At 43.9% G+C, this 22007-nt stretch overlaps 1 protein-coding gene across 17 annotated transcripts in view; it reads right to left on the reverse strand.

Annotated features, from left to right (window-relative positions):
- Mical3 (microtubule associated monooxygenase, calponin and LIM domain containing 3) overlaps positions 1-22007 on the reverse strand; it is a 202530-nt gene that overhangs the window by 62677 nt on the left and 117846 nt on the right. For 13 of the 17 annotated variants that reach the window (XM_074076444.1, XM_074076454.1, XM_074076453.1 and 10 more), the window contains exons 20-24: positions 20723-20830; positions 18142-18249; positions 17392-17578; positions 11285-11373; positions 9978-10065 (exon numbers count right to left, since the gene is read on the reverse strand). In XM_074076444.1, the coding sequence (XP_073932545.1) occupies positions 9978-10065; positions 11285-11373; positions 17392-17578; positions 18142-18249; positions 20723-20830 (580 nt within the window). The remainder of the gene's footprint in view (positions 1-9977; positions 10066-11284; positions 11374-17391; positions 17579-18141; positions 18250-20722; positions 20831-22007) is intronic. The other 4 variants (XM_074076459.1, XM_074076458.1, XM_074076457.1 and 1 more) reach the window with 1 other exon arrangement.

Raw genomic sequence — 22007 nt, forward strand, 5'->3', positions numbered from 1 at the left:
AAACCCCAGTACTTCCCCCACTACCTCCCAAAAGAAAATGTTAGCTCAATCATTGCTCAAGCCTTCAAAAAGGAAAAGACAAGAAGAACAAAGTCTGATAAGATGAGATGGTAGAGAAAAAAGAAGTAAAGTCAACAGATTTATGTTAGAAGCAATTACTCCAGGGCTCAGGATCAATCAACATCCTTCCATTCTCTGGATTGCTGAGCAGGGTAGGTTTCCATTTGGCGGAGCAGAGGAGGGACAAATTCCAGTTCAATCTTAACCATACAGCCCTAGGCTTGATTTTACTTGAGATGACCAAAGAAGGCTGATACAGAGATTATGAAGAGACAGTCCATTTTATACTATTTATAGCTAATTCACATGGTTCTTATTTTCTTCCTTTTTAAAATTTTTCTCATGGTACTAGGGGGTTGAGTTCAGAGTCCAGTGCTTGCTAGGCATGCATTCTATCATGTGAGCCACACCTCCACCCCTTTTTGCTTTGCTTATTTTTGATTTTTGAGATAGGGTCTTGCTTTATGCCTGGGTTGGCCTGGATGGAGGTCCTATTTGTGCTTTCCCTTATAGCTGGGATACAGGCACACACCACCATACCCTACCATTGGTTGAGATGGGGGAATCTCATGAACTCTTTGCCTGGGCTGGCCTCAAACAGCAATCCTCCAGATCTCTGCCTCCTTAGGATTACCGGCTTGAGCCACTGTGGCTGGCCCTCAATTTCTTTTGAGGATTTCCTTCCTTTTACAAATGAGTAATGAAGTCCTTTGCTCTTTCACCTCCTGCATTTCCAAAGACAAGTTCTCAGCCCTGAGGACCACTGCTGAAGAAACTGGGTGGTATGTACTTCCAGAATGAGGAATGCATACTTGCTGATTTACACAGGGCATCTACACATGTTTAAGAAAACCTTAACATTGGAGAAATGACCCAAACAATGTATGCACATATGAATAAATGAACAAAAAGAAAAAAAAAAAAAGAAAAGAAAACCTTAACATGGAGCTGAACCCACAGAGCTCCTTCTCTCACCAAGTGCTGTCAGGCTGAGGTGACAAAGAGGAGCCAAATGGCATAGTGGGTACTCAGTGCTGCCTTCTGCAGACTCACCCAGCTCTACATTCACTATTTACACGGCTTTGATCTGAGTTGTTTCCCCACCTCCAGAGAGATGCCTCCCTCACAGGCTGCTGAGGGGTTAAATGAGTAATATACATACAGCATCCACACAGTGCCTCATACACAACAACTGCCGTTTGTTGGGTACTGTTGCTGCTGCAACTGCTGTTGTTACCGCTATATGCCTTCCTGCCATTTTGTCTCGAGTTAGCGGCACAGGGCTATGATGCGTGGGTGGGCAGGGAGACAACGGGAGTTAGCATACCTCTAGTTTTATGCTGTGCTCTTGAGGATAATATTTCAGCAGGAAAGAGGGCACTCTTGGTCGCAAATATAGACAGTCCTTGCCATGGTATTTTCAGCAGCACAGGAGCCACTGCTCCTGGCAAAATAGCAAACCAGTACAACTCTTAGCACCCTGCTACCAGTGTGACTGAGATTCCACAGACATCTACCAGAACTGTCCAGAGACACCTTCCTTCCTCCCCGCCAATGCTGATTTCCCAAGAAGGTGGACCCAGAGAAGAGGAAAGCGGGTGACCACCTTAATCATCCACATCAGATTTCACTCTAGAGGAGAATATTTGTCTTCAAATTAGAACCTGCTGACCTGATCTCCAGGTGGTACAATGGTGGGAGACAAACTACAGCTGGTCTCTCCAATGTAGTCTTTCTAATTCTGACGTAGTTCTAGAAAACAGGGAAAGGAGGAAAGAAAAACAGTCCCTTCCTTTATAATCAACGCCAGCTACTCTTCAGTTACCAGGCTGGGCTCAGTCCATGGAGCCAAGAGACAAGCCAAGCTTGTTCAGCTTTTTAGAGACAAGCTCTTTTATCTAAGGTTCCAATTAGTCTTCATATCACCTTTATTTTCAGGCTTCAAACCTGAGGAGGTACCAAATGCCAAAAAGATTGCTTTCTCTGGAATTCCCTTTCATAGTATTCTTGGATTCCCTAAACTTGAACGAACATAAGAACTGCATGAAAACACACTTACTCAGGCCTTTGCCAGTAGTGGTCTTGCCATATTGAGGAAACCAAGACCAACTAAAGCCCTGTTCTTCTGGAGCCTTTAAGGCTCTTGTCTGGCAGGACTGGTCTTTAGCAGTCATTTTTAACTACTGGGCTGGTGAAGTGGCTCAAGTGGTAAGAATGCCTGCTTAGCAAGCTTGAGGCCCTGAGTTCAAACCCCAGTGCTGCCAAAAAAAAAAAAAAAAAATCTTTCTGATTCCAAATAGTAACTATCACCAGAAGACCCCCGGGTCCTTGTCCTTTTTGCTGGGAACTGGCACTGAAAGCTCATGATAACACCAGAATAGTCCAAACCCAGTAGACAGGCAGCCTCAGAGTTTTGGGGAAGGGGGTGGAACTGGTTATGAGGACCTTGAGCTCCTATGACAGAGAGGACTCAATGTAAAATAATTACTAAAAACCAACAACTGCAGTCAAGGACCTAAAGTAATCAGGCTATGCTTCCTATGAAATTATTGTGATAAAATATCAATAATCCTGGTATTTCACAGAATTATAGACTATTATAGAATAAGGAAATCATTCACTTAATAGTGCTTGGGACAGTTTCATCTGATTAAGGTAAAATCACAGGGAGCTTATTAAGTACAGACAAAAGTAGAGGTAAAGAATACCTAAGAGGTCAACAGAAATGTTGACTCATTATATAAGGATCTTTTTAGCAATCCTAGCATGACCCCAAAAGTCTATAGCAGGGCAGGGGTGGGGTGGGGGGGAGGGTCTGTATTCCTTTTCTGCTGAAGAGTTTTCCCTACCAACAAGAGGCTTATGTGAGCCTTCTTCACCTTTGGAGAACATTTTGCCTGCACCTGTGCATACACCTTGTTGATGGGATGAAAAGGTCATCAATGGCAAGACTGAGCTTAACTGGCTTCACTTATGATTTTTTTTCTTTTTGGTAGTACTGGGGTTTGAACTCAGGACCTTCACACTTGCTAAGCAGATACTTTACCACATGAGCCACATCCCCAGCCCAAACTGGCTTCACTTAATGTTTGCATGTCAGTAGTGACTCAACCTCTTGTTCACTATCCTTGGAGAGATTAAAATATCTCAGACATATTCAGAAAATGTTCACAAATTGCTTGTGCAAAGCCTTGAGAATGCTGACCCACAGGAAGTAAAAGGGAGGTGGTGTGCACGTGGTTAGTAATACCCGGAAGTAATTGAAGCAGACTCCCATATGCCTGGGTGCCTGCCTTTCTTTCCAGGAATGCAGGTGCTTCTGCGCAAGCCTACCTCCTCCAGGGTGTACACAGTGAGGAGACAAGGAATAACTGTAAAGCAGAGGCACCAGCAGCCAACACACATACTGAACACTCTGGGTGGCAACAAGAGGGAACAGCAGTTCCATGACCTTGTCAAGGCAGGAGTGCCAATGGGCCCCTGCCCCATTTATTATGACGAATCTACTTGTTGGCACTTGCTGAGTGCCTGGCTGTGTGAGGTAAGGCCAGTTTTGGAGTCTTGAGATTTTGGAGCTTTGTAAAAGGTACTCTGGATTTCAGGAAGGATTCTTCCTGAAACCTCTGCTCCACCTGAGTGTTTTTCTTCAATTCCTACCTCAGAAGGGACCCTCTTGAGGCCTGGGTCCTACACAAGTACCATCCTGACCTACATTTCAGTGTGAAAATAGAGCAGCTCACTTTTATGGCCTGCTCTCTTTCTGTGTCTGCACTGTAGCACCCCTGCCAAGGAGTGTCTTAATTAGGGAAATTGCCAGGGAATTTATGAGGAAAAAAAAAAAAAAGGAAAAAGATGTCAAAGAAGTTTTAGAAAGAAATAAGAGTTCCATAAGGAATTTTCCAAGGTCTTCACAATGGCTGGCGCAGAGTTACATCAGTGTTCAGTACATTGTCCTAAGGAAGACAGCCCTCCTCCCTTCTATGACTAAGAGATGGGAAGGCGAGAACAGACAAGGTTGAAGACCATATACACATACGCATCTGCCTTTATAATTGGCTCTTGGTTGACTTATTGATCGTTCTTTATTGCACTCACTTCCCACTTCTCCTCTCTTTTTTGTAGGCACTGGACACTGATTGCTTCAGAGAAAAGGGGGCAAGACTAAGGACTTTGGTAATAGGGTAGCATGAGCAGCCAAGAGAGATCATTCAGGCTTTGTTGGGATTAATTCTGTCCAGACTACTGCTCTGAGGGTCAAAATGGAATTAATAATAGTACTGTGGCAGGGCTGTGTGCTGCGGTGGGGCAGGAGAGGTGTAGGCCCTCCTCGCTGGCAGAGAGCATGTTACCTTGAATGCCAAGGAGAGACCAGGCCTCTGCTACTCTACTTCATTGGGAAGCCTAATGTTCTTTAAGTTCCCAGGGGGCTGCTCCAGAGTGGCTGAAGGATAGTGAGGCTGTGTGTATGTGTGGTACTGGGGATTGAACTCAGGGCCTCTCACACATGCTAGGCAAGTGCTCTACCACTTGAGCCACAACCCTAGCCCTTCTGTTTTGTGTTTTGTTTTTTGAGATAGGGCCTGGCTAACTTTGTACGGCTGGCAAGTGAGTTGTTTTTTTTTTTTTTTCTGTAGTGCTGGGGATTGAACCCAGGATCTCATCCATGCTAGGTAGGCACTCTACCACCAAATTATATCCCCAGCCCTTCAGTGAGGCATTTTTAATACTAGAACATCCAAACTTCCCAGGGCCCAGAAGATCCAGTGCTGAGTGCTTGCCCACCAAAGTGGCCTCTTTTGGCCCAACTGGTACCAAAGCTGGGAAAATTCCCATGTAGTGGGCATGCTGATGTGGCAGAAACAGCACCACTGCTATGGCCAGCAGCAGTGTGTGAGTGTGTGAGGGGGACAGTCTGTTTCTTAATATAGGCTCATCCCTTTAGGTATGGGGGTGGCTAGACAGAACTGGACTTCCTAACTCAGTGACCAGGTCCCAGCAGAGTATGGGAGAGCCATCAGCTGGGAAGAAAAGAGCAAAAATCTTTAGCACGGTCACCTCAGCAGAGTGTCAAGGTGGAGGGGAGGCACCTAACTGTCTCAGTTCCCCTTAGGGGCCTGCTACATCCAGAGAACAGAGGAGAAAGGCACCTAACTAACTCTGTGTCCCCATGGCAGACTCAAGTTCTGTGCTTTGTTCCATCCTCCCATCTACCAAGTCTGACTGAACAGGGACATGTAGGCACAAGGGGCATCTTTCTCGCTCTTCTCTAATTACACCTGTTGCAAAGCAAAACATCTTGCACCATGCCACCCTCTGCACTGGCCCTTCCATTAATAATAGGACTCTGAATGTTAGCTATAGACTGCCTACTCCCTATGGCCAGCCATCTGTATTCTACCACAGCAGAAACAAGGGGCCTGAGGCACAGGGGCTTTTTAGTCTATACCCCAGACCTGCCTGAGCGTCCCCTTCTCCACCCTCAACTCAGGAAAAAGGGAAGGAAAAGAAAAACTCAGAAACCTGAAGATTGTTTGGAATTTATTCTCTTAAATAAGAACGTGACATTTGTTAAAAAAAACAAAACAAAAAGCAAAATCTTAAAGCACAACACCTTGGTTTCACAGTAATGGCAAAAATGAAGTTACACAATTAAATAAACTCACAAAGAAACACACCGAAACTCACAACAGCGCAGGTTAAAAAACGAGGGCAAAAAATAAAGGCATTAGGGAAGGTCAGAGTAGACAGATGACATGTTTCTTGGCACAGCTAATCCTCCCTCACTCTGGCTTCTTTGTACTGTAGCCATTGACATTGCTTGCTGCCTCCCTGCCTGCCCCCACCCTGAGTGAACGGCTCAGGAGGAAAAGGTGAGCCTTAATTCACTGGCCAGATTTTCAAGGGCATGGTAGGGGCTCCCTTTAGGAGGGCCTAAGAATTTTCCACACTCCTGTAGGAGGCAGCCAAAGACACAGTAAATACTGCAGGACAGTGGACAGCTAGAATAATTAACCAGTGGATCTGCCATAAAAGCCTAAAAACAAAATGAAGGGAAGGTGGGATGTCTGTTTCCTTCTGGTCCTCTACAAGCAAGACCCCTGCTTTCCTATATTGCTGTTCAATCAGTCATCTGAGGTTGGGGTATGAATTGGTCATTTTCTGGGACACCTAACCCTCAAATTCTACCTCCACAGATGGGCTGTGCTTGGGCCACTGTGCTCCATGAAATCCTGATGGGAACATGGAGCAGGTCAGGTCAAATTCCCAAGGTAAAAGCTCCCTTGGTGTCCAGATCAGCAAGAAGCTTTAGAAATAGTTTCATTATTACTTATACATGTGAAATCAGACCTATACACATACACATGTAAGTGTGTATGTATGTATACATACACATTCACACATTACCACCAAACCAACTATGCCTCTTGGGAAGTGTTGGGGAGGTGGGTTGAACTGCAGAATTCTCTCAGTTCGGTTTTCTAAAAATGCCTCCTATAAGGGGAGAGGCTTTGGAAAGCAATAAAAAGATGTCCTAACTTCCCTCTGTCAGGTGGGAATCCCAGGGTTGAATGACACTCCTTGTATTGTGCAGCTGTTCTTCTGGCTGGTGTGGGTAATGCCTGTGTTTCCTATCAGTCTGTTCAGGATCCAAACTATGGAAGGGATAGTTACCATTCAAGGGATGTCTGGGAACAGGGAGCAGGTAATTGCCACTTGTAACTCTAGAACTTCTTTAGTGAAGACAAGCTGTCCCACAAGACAACAGACAACTAGTGTGCTTCTGTCACCTGTGCTCTCTGCTGTCTCACTGCAAATGTTCCCAGATGCTGAATTCTGGGAGAACAGCTCTTCTGTTGCATTCCTTTGACACCCCACAGCCCTGTTCTTTATTTTTGGTTGCCTGCTATAGGAAGTAAAAAAGGTGATTCCTCTAGACATAAAAGAATCCCAAACACCTGCAACCAAGGGCCTCATATCCAAGGGGAAAGTAATCTCATTAGAGGTTCTTTTTCTACCTGTTGTCCAAACTCAGGGCAGGTACTATGAGGCCAAGGTAAGGAAATCTGTGCCAGTCCACTAATCCATAGCAAGGAGCATAAGAGACTTGGAAACAAAGCATTTACAGATTTAAGAACAGAAATGAGATTTCTACATTAAAAGCACGTTACAAACAGAAATACTGTAAATAATGTCCCCAAACACTAGATTAGGCAGCAGTTACAGATTAGGTTACCAGAGAAAGACACTTTAAAAACCAGGCCTGCACTGGGTTGTTTTAGCTTGTAGGTTATATTGGTTTGTTGTTTTTGGGTTTCTTTTGGCAACAGCAGTCATAGGAAAAGGATCACCAGGCAGAAAAGAGAAACACCACAAAGAGGAAATGCAGAGCTAAAGTGTGCAGAGTCACTGGCTGGCTACAGTCCTGGTTTTTCTTTTTCCTCCTCTTGTGAATTGGCTCTAGGGAGGGTGGTACAGTCACATAGGACAGAACCAGATTCATTCACTCATAGCCTTTACTGTCTAGGATGTGGTGGAGGAGATGTACCAAGATCTGGGTAATCACTGCTCTCTGTGGCACACATTCTGGAACCCTGAAACACTGAGTTTTCTGAAAGAAATTCTACTTAAGCAAAGGAGAAAAAGAAACCTGTTTCATGGTGACTTCAAAATAGTACCCATAATTCTGTTCCTTTTTTAAAATAGCTAGTAAAAATCAGCTCACAGGGAAAGTGCTAGGGCTTTGGCACAAGCTTAGGACTAAGCTGTACTTAGCCAAAAACTAAGTGTCCAGATACCAGGGAACCCCATCAGCCCTAAGTTCTTTGGCCTTTCCATTCCCAGGGGGTATCTTAAACTGGGGACAGTGCTTGCCTCACTCATCTCAGGGGTTCAAGCTAGGGTAGTTGGGGATGCTACTTCATGAACTTTGTGCTGTAACAGGCAAGTCACATTCTAGCTCAGAATCAAGACATCCTCAGAACTTTGATTCTTGGTTGTATTGATTCTTAACCACAATGACCACATTGAGAAAATAACTCTTATTTTCTCTCCTTATTTTGTAGAACATTCTTCTTCTCTATGGAACCCTTAATTCTTTAGAGCTACTAAAACTGAAATCCATTATGGCTTCAATTAGACAAGCAGAAAGGCAACCTAACCAAGTCAGGAAAGCGAGGAAACTTGGCTCATTCAGGAATGACTTAAACTTCATTGTGTTTAATTCTTTTTTAAAAATGTTCTGTGCTCCTTACTCAAAGGGGCAGTGTAATTTCTTTGAGTTGTTTTACTGAGTAGTCAGGTTCCTTAGCAAACTACTTATCTTTGCTGGAACAAGGCCACGAAAACAAGGTGGTATTCTCACTTGATCACATGCATGTTCCAGTGTGAAGCAAAGTCCTGTCTAAATCTAGTATTTTTCTCTGCCAGCACTGTCCAGTGCTTTGAGAGTATCAACTACAGAGAGCTGTCAGTACCTTATGAGAAAGACTACAAAGTACTTGAAGACTGCACAAGGCTAAAAATCAGTCATGACTTAAACATGGCTATCAACTGTTGGTTCCACCTGCAGGACCCTTACAAAGTTTCTTCAGAGTATAAGAAGGGAAGGGCATATGTTTAAGTGGAAGATGAATTCGCTTGGCTAGGCTGGGGTCTGCTGTCTCAGGTACTAAAGCCCTGATCACTGGGCTCATGCCCAGCCTCAGGCACATTCTCCCTCTTCGGGAATGAGCACTCCAATACTCACATTAGATCCTTAGTGCAGGAAAAAAGCAACTCCAGGGACCTCTTATTTGAAGATGAAGAGAATAAAACTCTTCCCTTTTCTATCATAGAAATTCTATTACAAACTACTCTATGATTTCTGGCACTGGCTGGTACTCTAATTTTTTTTCTATATGAACTTCTAAATGACTGTTTAAGATATATTTGCTGTGAACAAGAGGAAATGTAGGAAAAACAGAAATATAGCCCTGTAGACATCTTAGGTGCACAGCAACCTTGCACTGTGAATATTCCATGGCTATCCTAGAGTCCTTAGGATCTTTCAGTAGTGTGTGGAGTTGTGGACACATGTCACAGGTTAGTTTTACAAAGAGCAGAGAGGGACAATTTTAAGGAAAAAAAACAATAAAATTCTTCTCCACAGGCCTTTTGCCCCAAACCCCCAGTCCTGTTCTGTGATGACTAAAACAAACATGTTTCTCGAGGTAGGATGGTGCCATTCACCTCCTGATGCAGGAAGTGGTAATGACAGTGGGACAGAAAAGCCTTGACCTTCACTGGAAGCTCAAATGCCCCAAAGCAGTTAAGATACCCTGTAAAGGTCAAGTCACAAAGAAGAGCAGTGACAGCTTATCCAGACACCTAGCCAGGGAATGGGTGCAAGAATTTCAAGTTGCAGTAAACACAAATTTGGACCATAGGGTCTCAGTTACACAGCTCTGTGCCACATCAAAGGAGTCCTACAAAGGGACCACATAGAGGCCTGTGACTATGGGATCTTGCCTGGGTTGGGTGCCACAGCAGTCTCTTCTGGATTCCTGTTTCCCTACAGGGTCTAGACGAAGCACCCTGGTATATCTGAGGGATGGGGGTGGGGTACAGTGACCATGCTCTGACACTGAATACACATTCCCCAACTTGGGTAACACCATTTAACAAATAGCAGTCTCACTGGCTCACAGCCTGCCAGTGAAACTCCCCGCCGATTTGCATGAGTACCTCTGACAGGCCATAGAGAAAGGGGACTCCGAATGCAAGCAGTTGACACATGAAAAAGGAGTCCAAGGGGTTTTGAACCACTTGGTGCCCAATTGAAGAAATGCTGCTTTGAAGGTGCTGGCTCATCCCCTTGGCCTTGTCACAGAGGCCGAGAGAGTGACGCACCACCCAGCCAAACAAAGAAGTGAGGCTACCTGGAGTTCTCTCAGCTGAGCTGGAGATGGTGCTGGCTCGTCCATTTGTGTCCACAGTAGGGCCTTCCTGCAGGGGTCCTTTGGCCTCCTAGAAGAGTCCATGAGAAAACACAGAGTGACCCTGACTGAAGCCCTCCAATCTCAGGAGGCAATGACAACCTGAGTAATCAAACTGTCTCTGTAAACAAAGTTGTTTTCCTCACACAGTAATTTTTTTTTTTTTTTTAAGAAACAGGGATGTATTTTACATGGAAGTTACTAGAGTCAGAGTCTAAATCCACCCAAGTATAGTCATCCTTCAGAATCATGAAGAGCTGGTTCTAGGGCCCCCTTGGATACTAAAATCAGTGATGCTCAAGTTACTCATATAAAATGATGCTGTATTTGCATATAACCTATGTACATCCTCCTATAAAATGTAAATCATCTCTAGATGACTTACAATACTTAATGCAATGTTAAATACCAGGTAAACAGTTGTTCTAGTACATTGCTTAGTGAATAATGACAAGGAGAGCCCATAAGGGTTTAGTGGAGAAGTAATTTTTTTTCTGATGATTTTCCATCCAGAATGGAACCCGTGATGTGGAACCCATGGGCACAGAGGGACAACTGTATACCTTTTCCCACCATCCCTCTACAGTCAACACAAGCCTCTCAAAGATAGTCTGCATGCTGACAGGTGTTGTCCATGTAGGTAAGGGATACTCAGGTCACACTGAAAGAAGGATGGAGGGGCCACTCTCATTGAAAAAGAAAATAAATAAAGGCCTCAGACAAGTAACTTGGTGAATCCAGGAACTAATGGGGCTAGCAGGCAGAGCAGATTGCCTGTAGTCCAGCACCTCCTCAGTGTGGAAGGCAGGGATTGGCTCTGGCTCCACCTGATCAGACGCCTAATGGTAGGGCTGAAGAAAAGGGTGGGACTCCTTAGGTCACCTCTTCTACCATGCCTTTCTTGATGAGAGCTCTAACCATGTAAAAAGGAAAAGAAAGTTATCCTCAGCAACAGGACATCTTTCATTCAGAAAAGAGGCTCACTTAAAAAGCCAAGCATCTTTTGTAGAGTGAGCAGAAGATCTGTGTAATCCCCTAGATCCAAGTCAGGTGGTGACATTAAATCAGAGACGAGCAACCTAAAACTGCATGAAAAGCCAGTTCCCTCTCCAAACTGACTAGGCTCACTCATGGGATAGCAGCTCTCTGATGGCCACATAGAAGGTCCCACCAAGCCCCACCCTGACTCTTGGACACACTGATGTGATGCCTGCTGCTTCTCTCCCACTTACAGGAAGGACGGCCATTACCTTTCCAGACAGAGGAGCCACTGCCGGCCTCTTCCTTTGTGCGTAGCCAGAGAGTCGGTAACAGTAGTGTGGTTTACAGTAGAATTTGCCTGTAGACAGCAAGAAGCAGGAGAAAAGGCAGTGAGACCATGTAGTTGTGAACCTGATTCACTGGCCTCAGCACTCGCCTGCCCATCTCTTACAGCCACAGGATGCCATTGCCACTGCTCAGACTTCCCAGCCTGGCTTGCTGTCCAGGGAAGCCAGCCCTTCCCCGCTGTGTCTGAAGTGTGGGGGGCGGGGAGGAGGGAGGGAGAGGTCCTTCTTTTTGGGTGTGTGAAGGCCAATGAGCTACCACCCAATCAGGGCCCAGAGCAAAGATGTGAGGGTGCATGGCAGGGCCAGAAAACAAAGTGGCAGTGTGTGAAGACAAAGACATGGTCACATGAAAGCTGGAAGCAGCATTTCTAGGGAAGGCAAGAATGAATACAAGTGCAGGGTGGAGGCTTGAAGGCTGTAGGGGCTGGGGCAGCACTAGGCACTAATTCTGATGGGAACAACTCTGTTTCTTCCTCCTTCTCCCCCATTCACCAGCCAGTGCTGGTCCCACAGCAGATTATAACCCTCAGTATTTAAAAAAAATACAAAACCAAACCCAAAAATCCTACAGTGAATGAATACAGCAGAATAGAATAAAATACGGTAAAAACCAGAGTGTACATGGTACACATGGAAGTAAACACTATTTCCTAGCAATGTCTACATGAGTTTACTGGGTCCTAATGTAACGTGTACTTCCCATTGAGGGTATGGTAAAAAAAGTTTGATAATTCCAATGGTGTTAGAATTAACACCAGTGTTTTTCCACTAGTGTTGGAATTAATTCAGTCATTTTTTCTGACTTTCTCTTTATTCTTGCTTAAAAAATGGAAGTCTTGAGAACAGTAGGCACTATTTATAGAAAGTGCTGAAACAGGAATCATCCCATTTCACCCCCTCATTTGCAGACAGTGCTTGACAAATGTGTGCTCCTGATCTCAAAGTTACGAGGGATGTACAAGTTAGAGAAAATAAAGATAAGCTGGTCTTCTTTTTCCCTTTCCCTGGTGACTGGATTTTCTTCTTCTTCTTCTTTTTTTTTTTTTCCTTCAAAGTAGCTAGATTGTTCTTATACTTGTTCTTTCCCACATGTGTTGTTTGTAAGCTTTCCATTGCTGTGACAAAATAGCTGAGAAAAATTCCTTAAATGAGGAAAGGTTTATTTGAGCTCACAGTTTCAGAGTTTTTAGTCCATGGGCCTTGGAAAGGCAGAGCATCATGGTAGAAAGTGGGTGGTAGAACAGAGCTGCTCACTTCATGGCACTAGAAAGGACAGATAGATGGAAGAAGGAGTTGGCGATAAGATATACCTTTGGGGCATGCCCTCAGTGACCTGCTTCCTCCAACTAGGCTCTATTCCTCAAAGTTTTCATCTCCATCCAATACTAACATCAAATATGAATTCACCAATGGATTAATCCATCAATGAGGTAATAGCCCTCATGATCCAGTCACCTTCCAAAAAATCATCAGGTGGCAAACAACCCTTTAGCAACAGCCTTTGGGGGACATTTTAGATCCAAACCATAACACCAGCCAACGTTGAATAAACCTCTTATGGAATTTCAAAGATTTCAAATAATATTCGATATGTCATTTGTTTTCCCAAACAGACTTCTCACCAGCTACTGCCACTCAGCCAGGACTTGAAGACACTGTGTGAGAACACATGAGGACCAAAGGACCATCTTCTCATCATCTGCTTCTCTAAGTGAAGTTTAGTCTGTGTTTTTGGGTTTTTTTAATGTAGCCAACATAATCTCTACTAAGCTTCTCTGCTCTTATGAATTGTGGCCACCAAAAAATAGGACAAGATAAAATGTATTAGTACCTGTATTACACGCTATTTTTGAGGTCTGTTTTAAGAATACCCCTGCCACCCCATGTGATTCTCACAGGGCTAACAACCGTGTGACCTGACGTTACCCGTCAGTGAAGAAGATATAGGATCAGGCTGGTTGATCAAATATCTTTCCTTCACTCTACCCTAGAACATGCAGTCAGGGATTGGCATGTGACTGAGGCTACGCTAACCTAAGCTGTTCTGGGGACTGCTGTAGATAGTAAAGAGGAAGGAGCAGCCCTTCTCTAAGACTGCAATCTGCAAGGAAGACATAAATCTAGGAATTACGCTTTAATCTGACTTGGGTTTGTATTACTTGCAAACAAGAGTCTTGTTTATTATAGTATGAGAAGTTTAGAATCGGTTATTGTTTCTTTCATTCCTTTCACTTTTTTCTGCATTAATTTTTTCCTACTACAGTAGAAACCTAGAATTAAAATAAAGTAAAATTCTTAAAATAGAATTTACCTGAATCTTCACTGAACCCTGTGCTGGTATCCTAAATTAATGAAGACAGTTAAGTTTAAGTTTCACAAAAAAGGCTCATACACCTAATCAAAGCGCAATTTCCAAGAAAATTCCAGAAAACTGTTTTCTCTATAACAAGAAATCTCAGCAATAAAATTAGATATTGGCTCAAATACTATGTCAACTACTCAACAGTTGGGATGAACTCTTTAATCCTCATAGGGGAAAAAACTCATCTCATAAATTGAGGTAATTAAATAGGACATAATGTCATGAGTTGTAGGCACTTAATGTGTGTGTATATATATACATATGTACACATATATATTTTTTAACTATGATTTTTTCTTCTTTGTTTTTGGTGACACTAAGGTTTGAATTCAGGGCTTCATACTTGCAAAGCAGGTGCTCTACCACTTGAGCCACTCCTCCTTCAGTTCATTTTGCTCTGGTTATTTTGGAGATGGGGTCTCATGTACTAATTGCCTGGGCTGGCCTCAAACCACAATCCTCTGGATCGCAGCTTCACAAGAGGCTAGGATTACAGGCATGAGCTTGCAGTACTTCACTAATGTATCTTTCTATATCCTTTCCAAATTCAACTTATTAGCACTTTTTTTGCTTTTAAGATGAATAAAAGAAAAAGCTAATCTTTTTTTTTTTTAAACATTTACCATGTGCTGGACAGTATTTTACTGCTTTCCATCTGTCAACTCATTTAATCCTCAAACAACCCAGTAAGGTAGAGATTATTACTATTCACCTTCTCTCATGTGAGGTACAGAAAGGTTGACAGTCAGTATATTTCAGGTAGGACCTAGGCTTTGGAAGATGGCTCCAGAGTCTATACCATTAGCCACTGTGCTATGATGCCTATCTTGCAAAATCCAGCCAGGCTAAAGTTATAAATTAACTACAAATTATGGGTGATTCAGTCAAACAACTGACTGGAGACAGTCTAAATGAAGCAATCTTGGTAATTAAATAGGTGAGTCATGGGAAAAGGGAACTGGAGGACACAGATGTCTGACAGGCAAGCCTGAGGGGGAACTAGGCCATACAGCCATTTACTCAACAACTTAGGAGTTCCATTATATGACAGGTATAACCTAAATGCTGAGACCCCCAGTCCAGATAGACAAGTTCTTTGGTTGGATGGAACAGATGAAGTGTGGATAAGCATCAGACAGAAGAGCACCATATGCAGAACTACATTAGGTGGTATGACTAGAACTGAGTTGGCTATATTACAGCAGGAGGTCTGGGAAAGCCTGTGAGGAGGGAAAGATTCAATAGCGCTGGGCAAATCACAGACCCATCTTTCAAGTTCACCAATCTCAATCTATTGATTTGGGGTTGACAAAGGGTCTGGAATCACTAATCCTTAAATCTGACTTGGACTGGATCTTAGAAGTCACTTAGTATAAAGAACAACTTATTAGCTACGTAAACTTGGACAAGCAACTTATAACTTCTCTAAACTTCATTTCCAAATTGCAAAATTGCAATAATAAAAATAGCTGCCTTATGGGGTAGCTATGGATGAAATGACAGGCTATGTCTAAAGGGCCTAGCGCAGTGGCTGGGTTATTACTTTAGTTCTAACTTCCCTAACTTTTTCTTATCTGAATTAGATTTCTGAATCACTCAATTACTTGACTGAAAAACAGGTTAAACTTTAGTTCCCCTAGAATTAGATCCTTTTCTCTAATCCTCCTGTCCCTGACAGATGAGAGGGACTTCTTTGGAGGTCCTAAATTGATGAAATAATTCTATCTGGGTTATAATTTGGGGAGCAGATGTAAATCTACTGCTCTTCCTTCTCTCATGTCTAGAATAATACACTCAGCAGTCAGGCCTCATCCTGTGCCAGGATCATGGTCATTGAGATTGGGCATCTGTCACCTTCTTACGTGGAATGCCATCTCCTGCCTCTACTAGCTGGGCCCCACTTCTCTTTCAAAGCCTTTCTTAAGGTCAGTTAAGTCATTCCAAACTGCTCTTGAATATCCTTAATTTCCTCCTTGACTTTCTACAAAGTTATGATATACACTTCGTGACTTGACCCTTTCTTCATCACACTCTTAAAACTGCCAGTTTTATTTCATGTGCACTGGATCTTATTATTTCCATTTAAAGAAGTAGAACCCATGATAGGAAATTAAGTCATTGGAGGTGTGTCCTTGAAAGGCATTGTGGGATCCCAGTCTCTACTCTTTTTGGCTTCCTGGTGATGAGATGAACAATTTTGCTCTGCTGTGTGCTCCTGTCAGGTTGTGCTGCCTCATCTCAGACCCCCAAAGCAACAGGCCAATCAATTGTGGACTAAGACCTCCATGCTAAGCCAAAAACAAACTTTACTTTGTAAGTTGATTATCTTAGGTATTTCATTACAACAACAGAAAGCTAACAAACAGAATATAAATTTCTAGAGGCATACTCAAGCTTCATCTGAATCCTCAAAAGAATGTAGTAAAGGTGAGCACATATACATGGGCAAAACTACTTATAGACCAACTAGCTGGACCCTGAGCAATCTCAGATTGCAGATTCTAAGATAAAAAGTAAACTAAAAAAACCAAAGCATTAAGGATTTAGCAAAGGGGGGAGGGTGTGCCATCTGCCAAGCCGCATTGCTATAATTAAAGGTGTTATTCAGAGAGCAAAGTTGCTGGAAAAGGGAACGATTTATTTTCTTTACCTAAATAACCATCAATTCTACCACTTGAGGCTCCTTTCTTGCTCCTGAAAGAGCTGCCTGCTTAGTTATTACAAGGAGGGCTGGATGACTGGGGTAACCATCCTAATTGCACGGGGTCCCTCCCCCATATTTCATCACCTTGCAATCTTTTCTGGGTCAGTAAATCACTTTTTAGTGCAATGGACCTAACACCACTCCCACTCACCACTAGGAGAAGATTTACTTTCCTCTCTTAATAATCTATGACTCTTCACTACTTTTGAACCAATAAAACTCCCTCCCACGAAGTTCCTTCAGCATCTTATAGGAATGGAAGGAAGAGTCATCAGTACCTTTAGGCACCTATTTCCACTAACTTTACGGGACTTCAGATGGTAGGCCAGGCCAGCCTGCCTTCATTTGGCTGTTTACACACATCTTTCCACTGTAAAAACAGCCACTGACACAGGCCTTGATCACAGTTAAGCAGTCTGACGCCCCCAGCAATGAGTGCTCCATGCTTTAGGTGCAGGGCATAAAGATGCTCAACCCAGAGGAAGATGGCAACACCATGCTTATTCCAATCAGCTTCATAAGGCAGAAGCCTGGGATCTAGTTTTAAATTACTGTCATCAGGCATTTGCAAGAAACATGACTTCAATGGACTTGTGACTCACCTTTCATAAAGAAAACAGGATGTGTCCTTGCTGTGTCCCTTTTATCTCAAGACCCCACCAAAGGTAACACAACAAGTGAAATCAGCAAGACGGCCTAGGTAAATACCTGTCATTCTCATTACCATCCTGACTAAGTAATGCTACAATAGTCTGGCAACTTTGGAAAAATATTTATAAGAGTCTCAGTGAAAAACCAAAAAATGAAGGGACAGAAATGGGAAGGGTGAGAAAAACAACAACAAACACCACCACAATAAAAACACACAGAGAAGAATGCAGCAAGGACCTGCAGGTTCCCAGCTCAAATGGACAAACATGCCCTCATGCACAGCTTCTAAGCCTTAAGTGCAGACAGACTCACCATCTTCAATGTCATAGGCGTAGGCCGAGAGGCGTAGGGTGGTGGCACAGTACTCGCATTTGAAGCAGCTCCGGTGGAAGAACTTGCCCTCGGCACTCAGCCTCTCCATCACGTAGACCCGCTTCTGGCAGAAATAGCACATGTCACTGCCCCCCAAGTTCTGTGGGAATTCCTTCTTTATGGAGCCCTGTGGGGTGGGAGTAGAGGGAAGGAAGGAGCACATCAGGGCAAGGCCTCTTGTTGCCTCCCTGAGTTGACCAACCCTCTGCAAATGAAGCCAACCCGTGTTGGGTGGTTATGTTTGGAGACAAATCCCGAGTATTATTTGGCTATGTGTGCTCCGTTTTTGGTTCTTTCGAAAAGCAGCACACTCTGGCAGTAGAAACATCCCACAAGCACCTCCCAGAATCCTGTACAAGGTGAGGTCTAAATTAGTTACAATCAACAACCAAGATTTGCTTCTCACAAAGGATCTAAATTTACAGAATTTTATAACAATCAAACCAAATTATTCTGACAACTATTTGAAGAGTAGCATAAATACACATTCATTGTGTTTTCCCACACACTGCTGTAAATATCTACGTGTAAGTCTCAGAAATTCAGTTATCAAAATTCAGGCAACCTCAAAAGAATTACCACTTGGTAACATAAGTGGGAAGACAAGTTACTAAACTCCATAGAACAAACCAGGGTTGTTCACCATAGTGGTATCACAGTTAGTGGAAATACCCCTGGGATATCTCTTACCAGTTCCTTCTTGTCTAGAAGGGTTTTGGGCTGCTCTTTCCTTTGAAGCTGATTGGCTATCTGCTCAGCCAATGAGCTCACTCCGCCTGTGTACATCTTTATATACTTCTATTGGTTGTAGATTACAGAATGACCAGAATGAAGGGAAATGAGAAGGAAAAAATAAATTAAGAAGACAGGAAAAAAAATTTTTTGGAAGGTATAAAATGAATACACAGTGCAGCAGCAAACCATGCCAACACAGTGCCCACAAGCAAGGAAACTGGGCAGTGAGCAAAAAACTGTGTCAGTGTCCATCAGGGGGTCAGCAGCAGGCGCAACAGTGGTGGGAGATGATCTTCTGCAGGGGAGAACTTGGTCCTTGGAGTCTTTTAGATATAGCTCTGGGATGAGAAGGTAGAAGACAGGAAGTGTACAAACATAGGAAACAGTGCCTCTGCTGGAAGAAGTTTTCTTGGCCCATTTCCCTGTCAACATTTAATGGGGTTTGAGAGCAGCATGATGGCACCCATGTGATCTGCCCAGGTGCTGAGACCAGAAGCCTCCTAAGACCACATGGGGCATTTTGGCCACATGCTGCACCCTGTAGACATGTTGCTCAACTAATCCTGAGAAGTCAGAATGTGTTTCTGGCCCAGGAAGAATTATTTTTACAAGGTGAAAAAAGGTAAAAGAAAAAAATCCAACTAATTCAATCCCATTTTGTCAGTTTTGAAGGGACAACAGGAGAAAACTCCCACATTTGCATGGTAAACCCAGAAGCCTGACACTCTGGTGGCCCAGCACTGGACCCTATCTCTAGGAAAACAATGCTGCAAGACCTTTAGAGATTTCTTGTCCGGGTCACTTTCCAGGCAGAGATGGTCATGACACTAGTATGTACTGAACCATGGGACACAAAGGGTCTCCCCGCAAAGCATGTGAGGCTGTGACTAATTTGGATTCAGAAACACACTAGGCACAGTCATCCTGGAGATGGCAACAGCCTCCTCATGAAAGGCCTCATTACATGTGTAAAGACACATGTAAGAGGTTTGCTGGTCTAAGTAACAACATGTTCAGGCTGAGTAGGGACAAAGAAAGAGAAACACTCTGGGGTGACTGCTTTCTGTAAATCTGGGAACAACAGAGCCACAAATGAGAAAACAATTCTCTCTTGGCTCAGTCAAGACTTTTAGCTGGAACTAGGCATCAACTCTGTTATTTTTTCTTTCTTTTTGGCAGTACTGGAGTTTGAACTCAGGGCCTTGCACTTGTCATGCAGATGTTCTTCCACTTGAGCCATGTCTTAGCCCTTTTTGCTCAGTTATTTTTGAGACAGAATCTTGTTTTATGCCCAGGCTGGCCTGGATTTCTCCTATTTGCACTTCCCCGCATAGCTGGGATGACAGGCAAGCACCACCGTGTCCAGCCATTGGTTGAGATGGGGTCTTGAGAACTTTTTGCTTGGTCTGACCTTGAACCACAATCTTCGTGATCTCTCTCCTCCCACCAAGTAGAAAGGATTATAGGCTTAAGCTACAGCACTGACTTAATTCTATTTTCTAACTCAAAAATAAGGACATTGTCAAGTATTTATGCCAGTTGCCCATCAACTTCACAGATTATATCCATTAGTGGTTGAGGAAAACAAGTGGTTCTTAGATATAAACCTTCTTTAGATTAGGGACCCTGGAGAAACTCAGGCCTGGAACAGGCAGACACCAGGCAGAGCTGAGCAGGCCATTCGAGAATTGACACTGAGGGAGAAGAAAATTACATTTGTTTCATTCTGCAGCAGACAAGTGAGTGTGTGAAGCAGATGGTCAATGTGAGGCCAGGACAGTGCACAGCACTGGACCATCACTGTGCAGCCAGGACCTTTCTCTCCTTACCAGAAACCCTCACCCTTAGCAGTTACAGCCTGGGGTTGCCCACATTTGTGCAGATGCGTTTGTCACAATTCGGTTCTCAGGGATGTGGCCAATAACAAGCAAGTCCCTCCCCCTCAGCTGAAGACTCAACTCTTTGTTTCTGGCATGAAAAGCAGATGGCTTCTGTCTCCTCACTCTTAGGAAGCAGTTGAAGTGTAGCAATTGCTGCACTTCTGCCACTGCACACCATACACATGCATATGCTTCCACACACATACACTGCATGGTCTGGTCCTGGCACAAGAATATGAAGCACAAATACAAGGGGCAAAAAGTCCTCTGATCTTGCTAAAAACTCCTTGATAGCAGGATCGGCACCACCATGGAAATTTGCAAGGTTCATTCTACACATGAGTACAAGTCAAGAGGCCCCCGGAATGTGTATTCATTATTCCACTAAAGAGATGTAGTTACAATATGGTTGTATTACATAACACATAGGATTATGAAGATGTGAAGTGTAAGAAAAAGCCATGTTAAACATTCAATGAAAGCTAGCAGCCTCTTTCATTATTAGGTGTCTGCTGCAGTCCTCATACACAAAGACCCACACGACTAGTTTCCCAGCAGACAGGCCAAAGTCAGGACCTCCACATCTGCTCTCAGGTGGGTGACGCATGTGAGAGTGGAGTGAGTAGAGACTGAAGAGGGAACTCAGGCCATGCTACCTGTCGGAGGGAGTCGGAGGAGGGAGAGGCAGGGCGGTGGGAGGAGCGGAGACTAAGGGAAAGCTCCCACTGGTCGACAAAAAATCGACGAGAAGGTTCAGGCTCTGGCTATAAAATATAAGATGGAGAAAAAAGGTCAAAGGAAATGTTAAAAGTCATACCCTGAATATATAAAATTTGACAGTTTTCCTTTCCACTCTAGACCTGTATCTGAAAAATTTATGCAGTAAATAAGTACTTTGAACTCCCAAAAGAATGAGTGGCTCACTCACAGCTCCAATTTGCTTTTTACTCATCCTTCCCCAGTGATTACAGTGACGCTAGCTCTGGAACATGGTCCTGGAGCTATGAACCCCTGTGAAAGCCTTGTTCCTACTCTACACATCCTCCAAGTGGGTAATGGTGCCCTCTGGGTGGCAGGTGTGTGCAATGCTGTGCACTACAGTCATACATGCCCCTAATGCTCTGCAGAGAGCTCTCCTAAGCGGGGATTCTCCTGAGCAAAAGAGATCCTGCCACCATCCCATCATCCATTAACCATACAAATAACAGAGACAGTGTATCTGGGCTGAGCTTACTGCTCCTGCATAATGGGCAGGAAGTGGCATTTTTTCCTTCTATGGCTGCTACTCAGGGAAGCTCTGCTTGCCAAGGAGCTAGCCAAGCTCCAAGCAATGATCAGAAGACAAGATACGAAGCCCCCTTTCCCTCTGCACACTGCACACAGCACGTGCAGCAAAAGCAGGCCAGCATCTTCCTCTGCAGTGGGCTCATGCAGCTAGGAACTCCAGTCCCCACAGAGTGAAGTGGCTGACAGCTTTAGCAAGCAGTAATTGTTTGTTTCCCATTAGGTCAAGGGTGAAATATTTATAGGGCAGGAGGAACAGAGTTACTGTCAATATTGAGCAGATCCAGCTGACACTCACTTCAGAGTAGTACAGAAGTGACAACTTGGAGTGGCTAGTTCCGCTTGCCACTGCTCCAGATGCTCAGCAGCTCTATGGCCCTGAGCTCAGCATGTGGGGTGAAGGGTAAAGTCAGTTATACAGGCCTGAAGGGGAGCAGGAACTATCTCTGCTGATGAGTACTACCCTCCAAAAGGAAATAAGAGGACCGAGCACCTCTGGGGTGGTGGAGCGATCAGAGCTGATGGAGAAGTGGAAGAGTTGAGTAGAAGGTGGGCCAGAGAAAGCAGGGCAGTGTGCATGCAGGGCTACAGAGCAGTAGAGAGAAAGTGCTGGAAAAGAATAAGCTGTGTTTTCTCAAAGCATCTCACTTGGGACCC

The sequence above is a fragment of the Castor canadensis genome, chromosome 6 (assembly GCF_047511655.1).
Source record: "Castor canadensis chromosome 6, mCasCan1.hap1v2, whole genome shotgun sequence".
In the NCBI taxonomy this organism is placed as follows: Eukaryota; Metazoa; Chordata; class Mammalia; order Rodentia; family Castoridae; genus Castor; species Castor canadensis.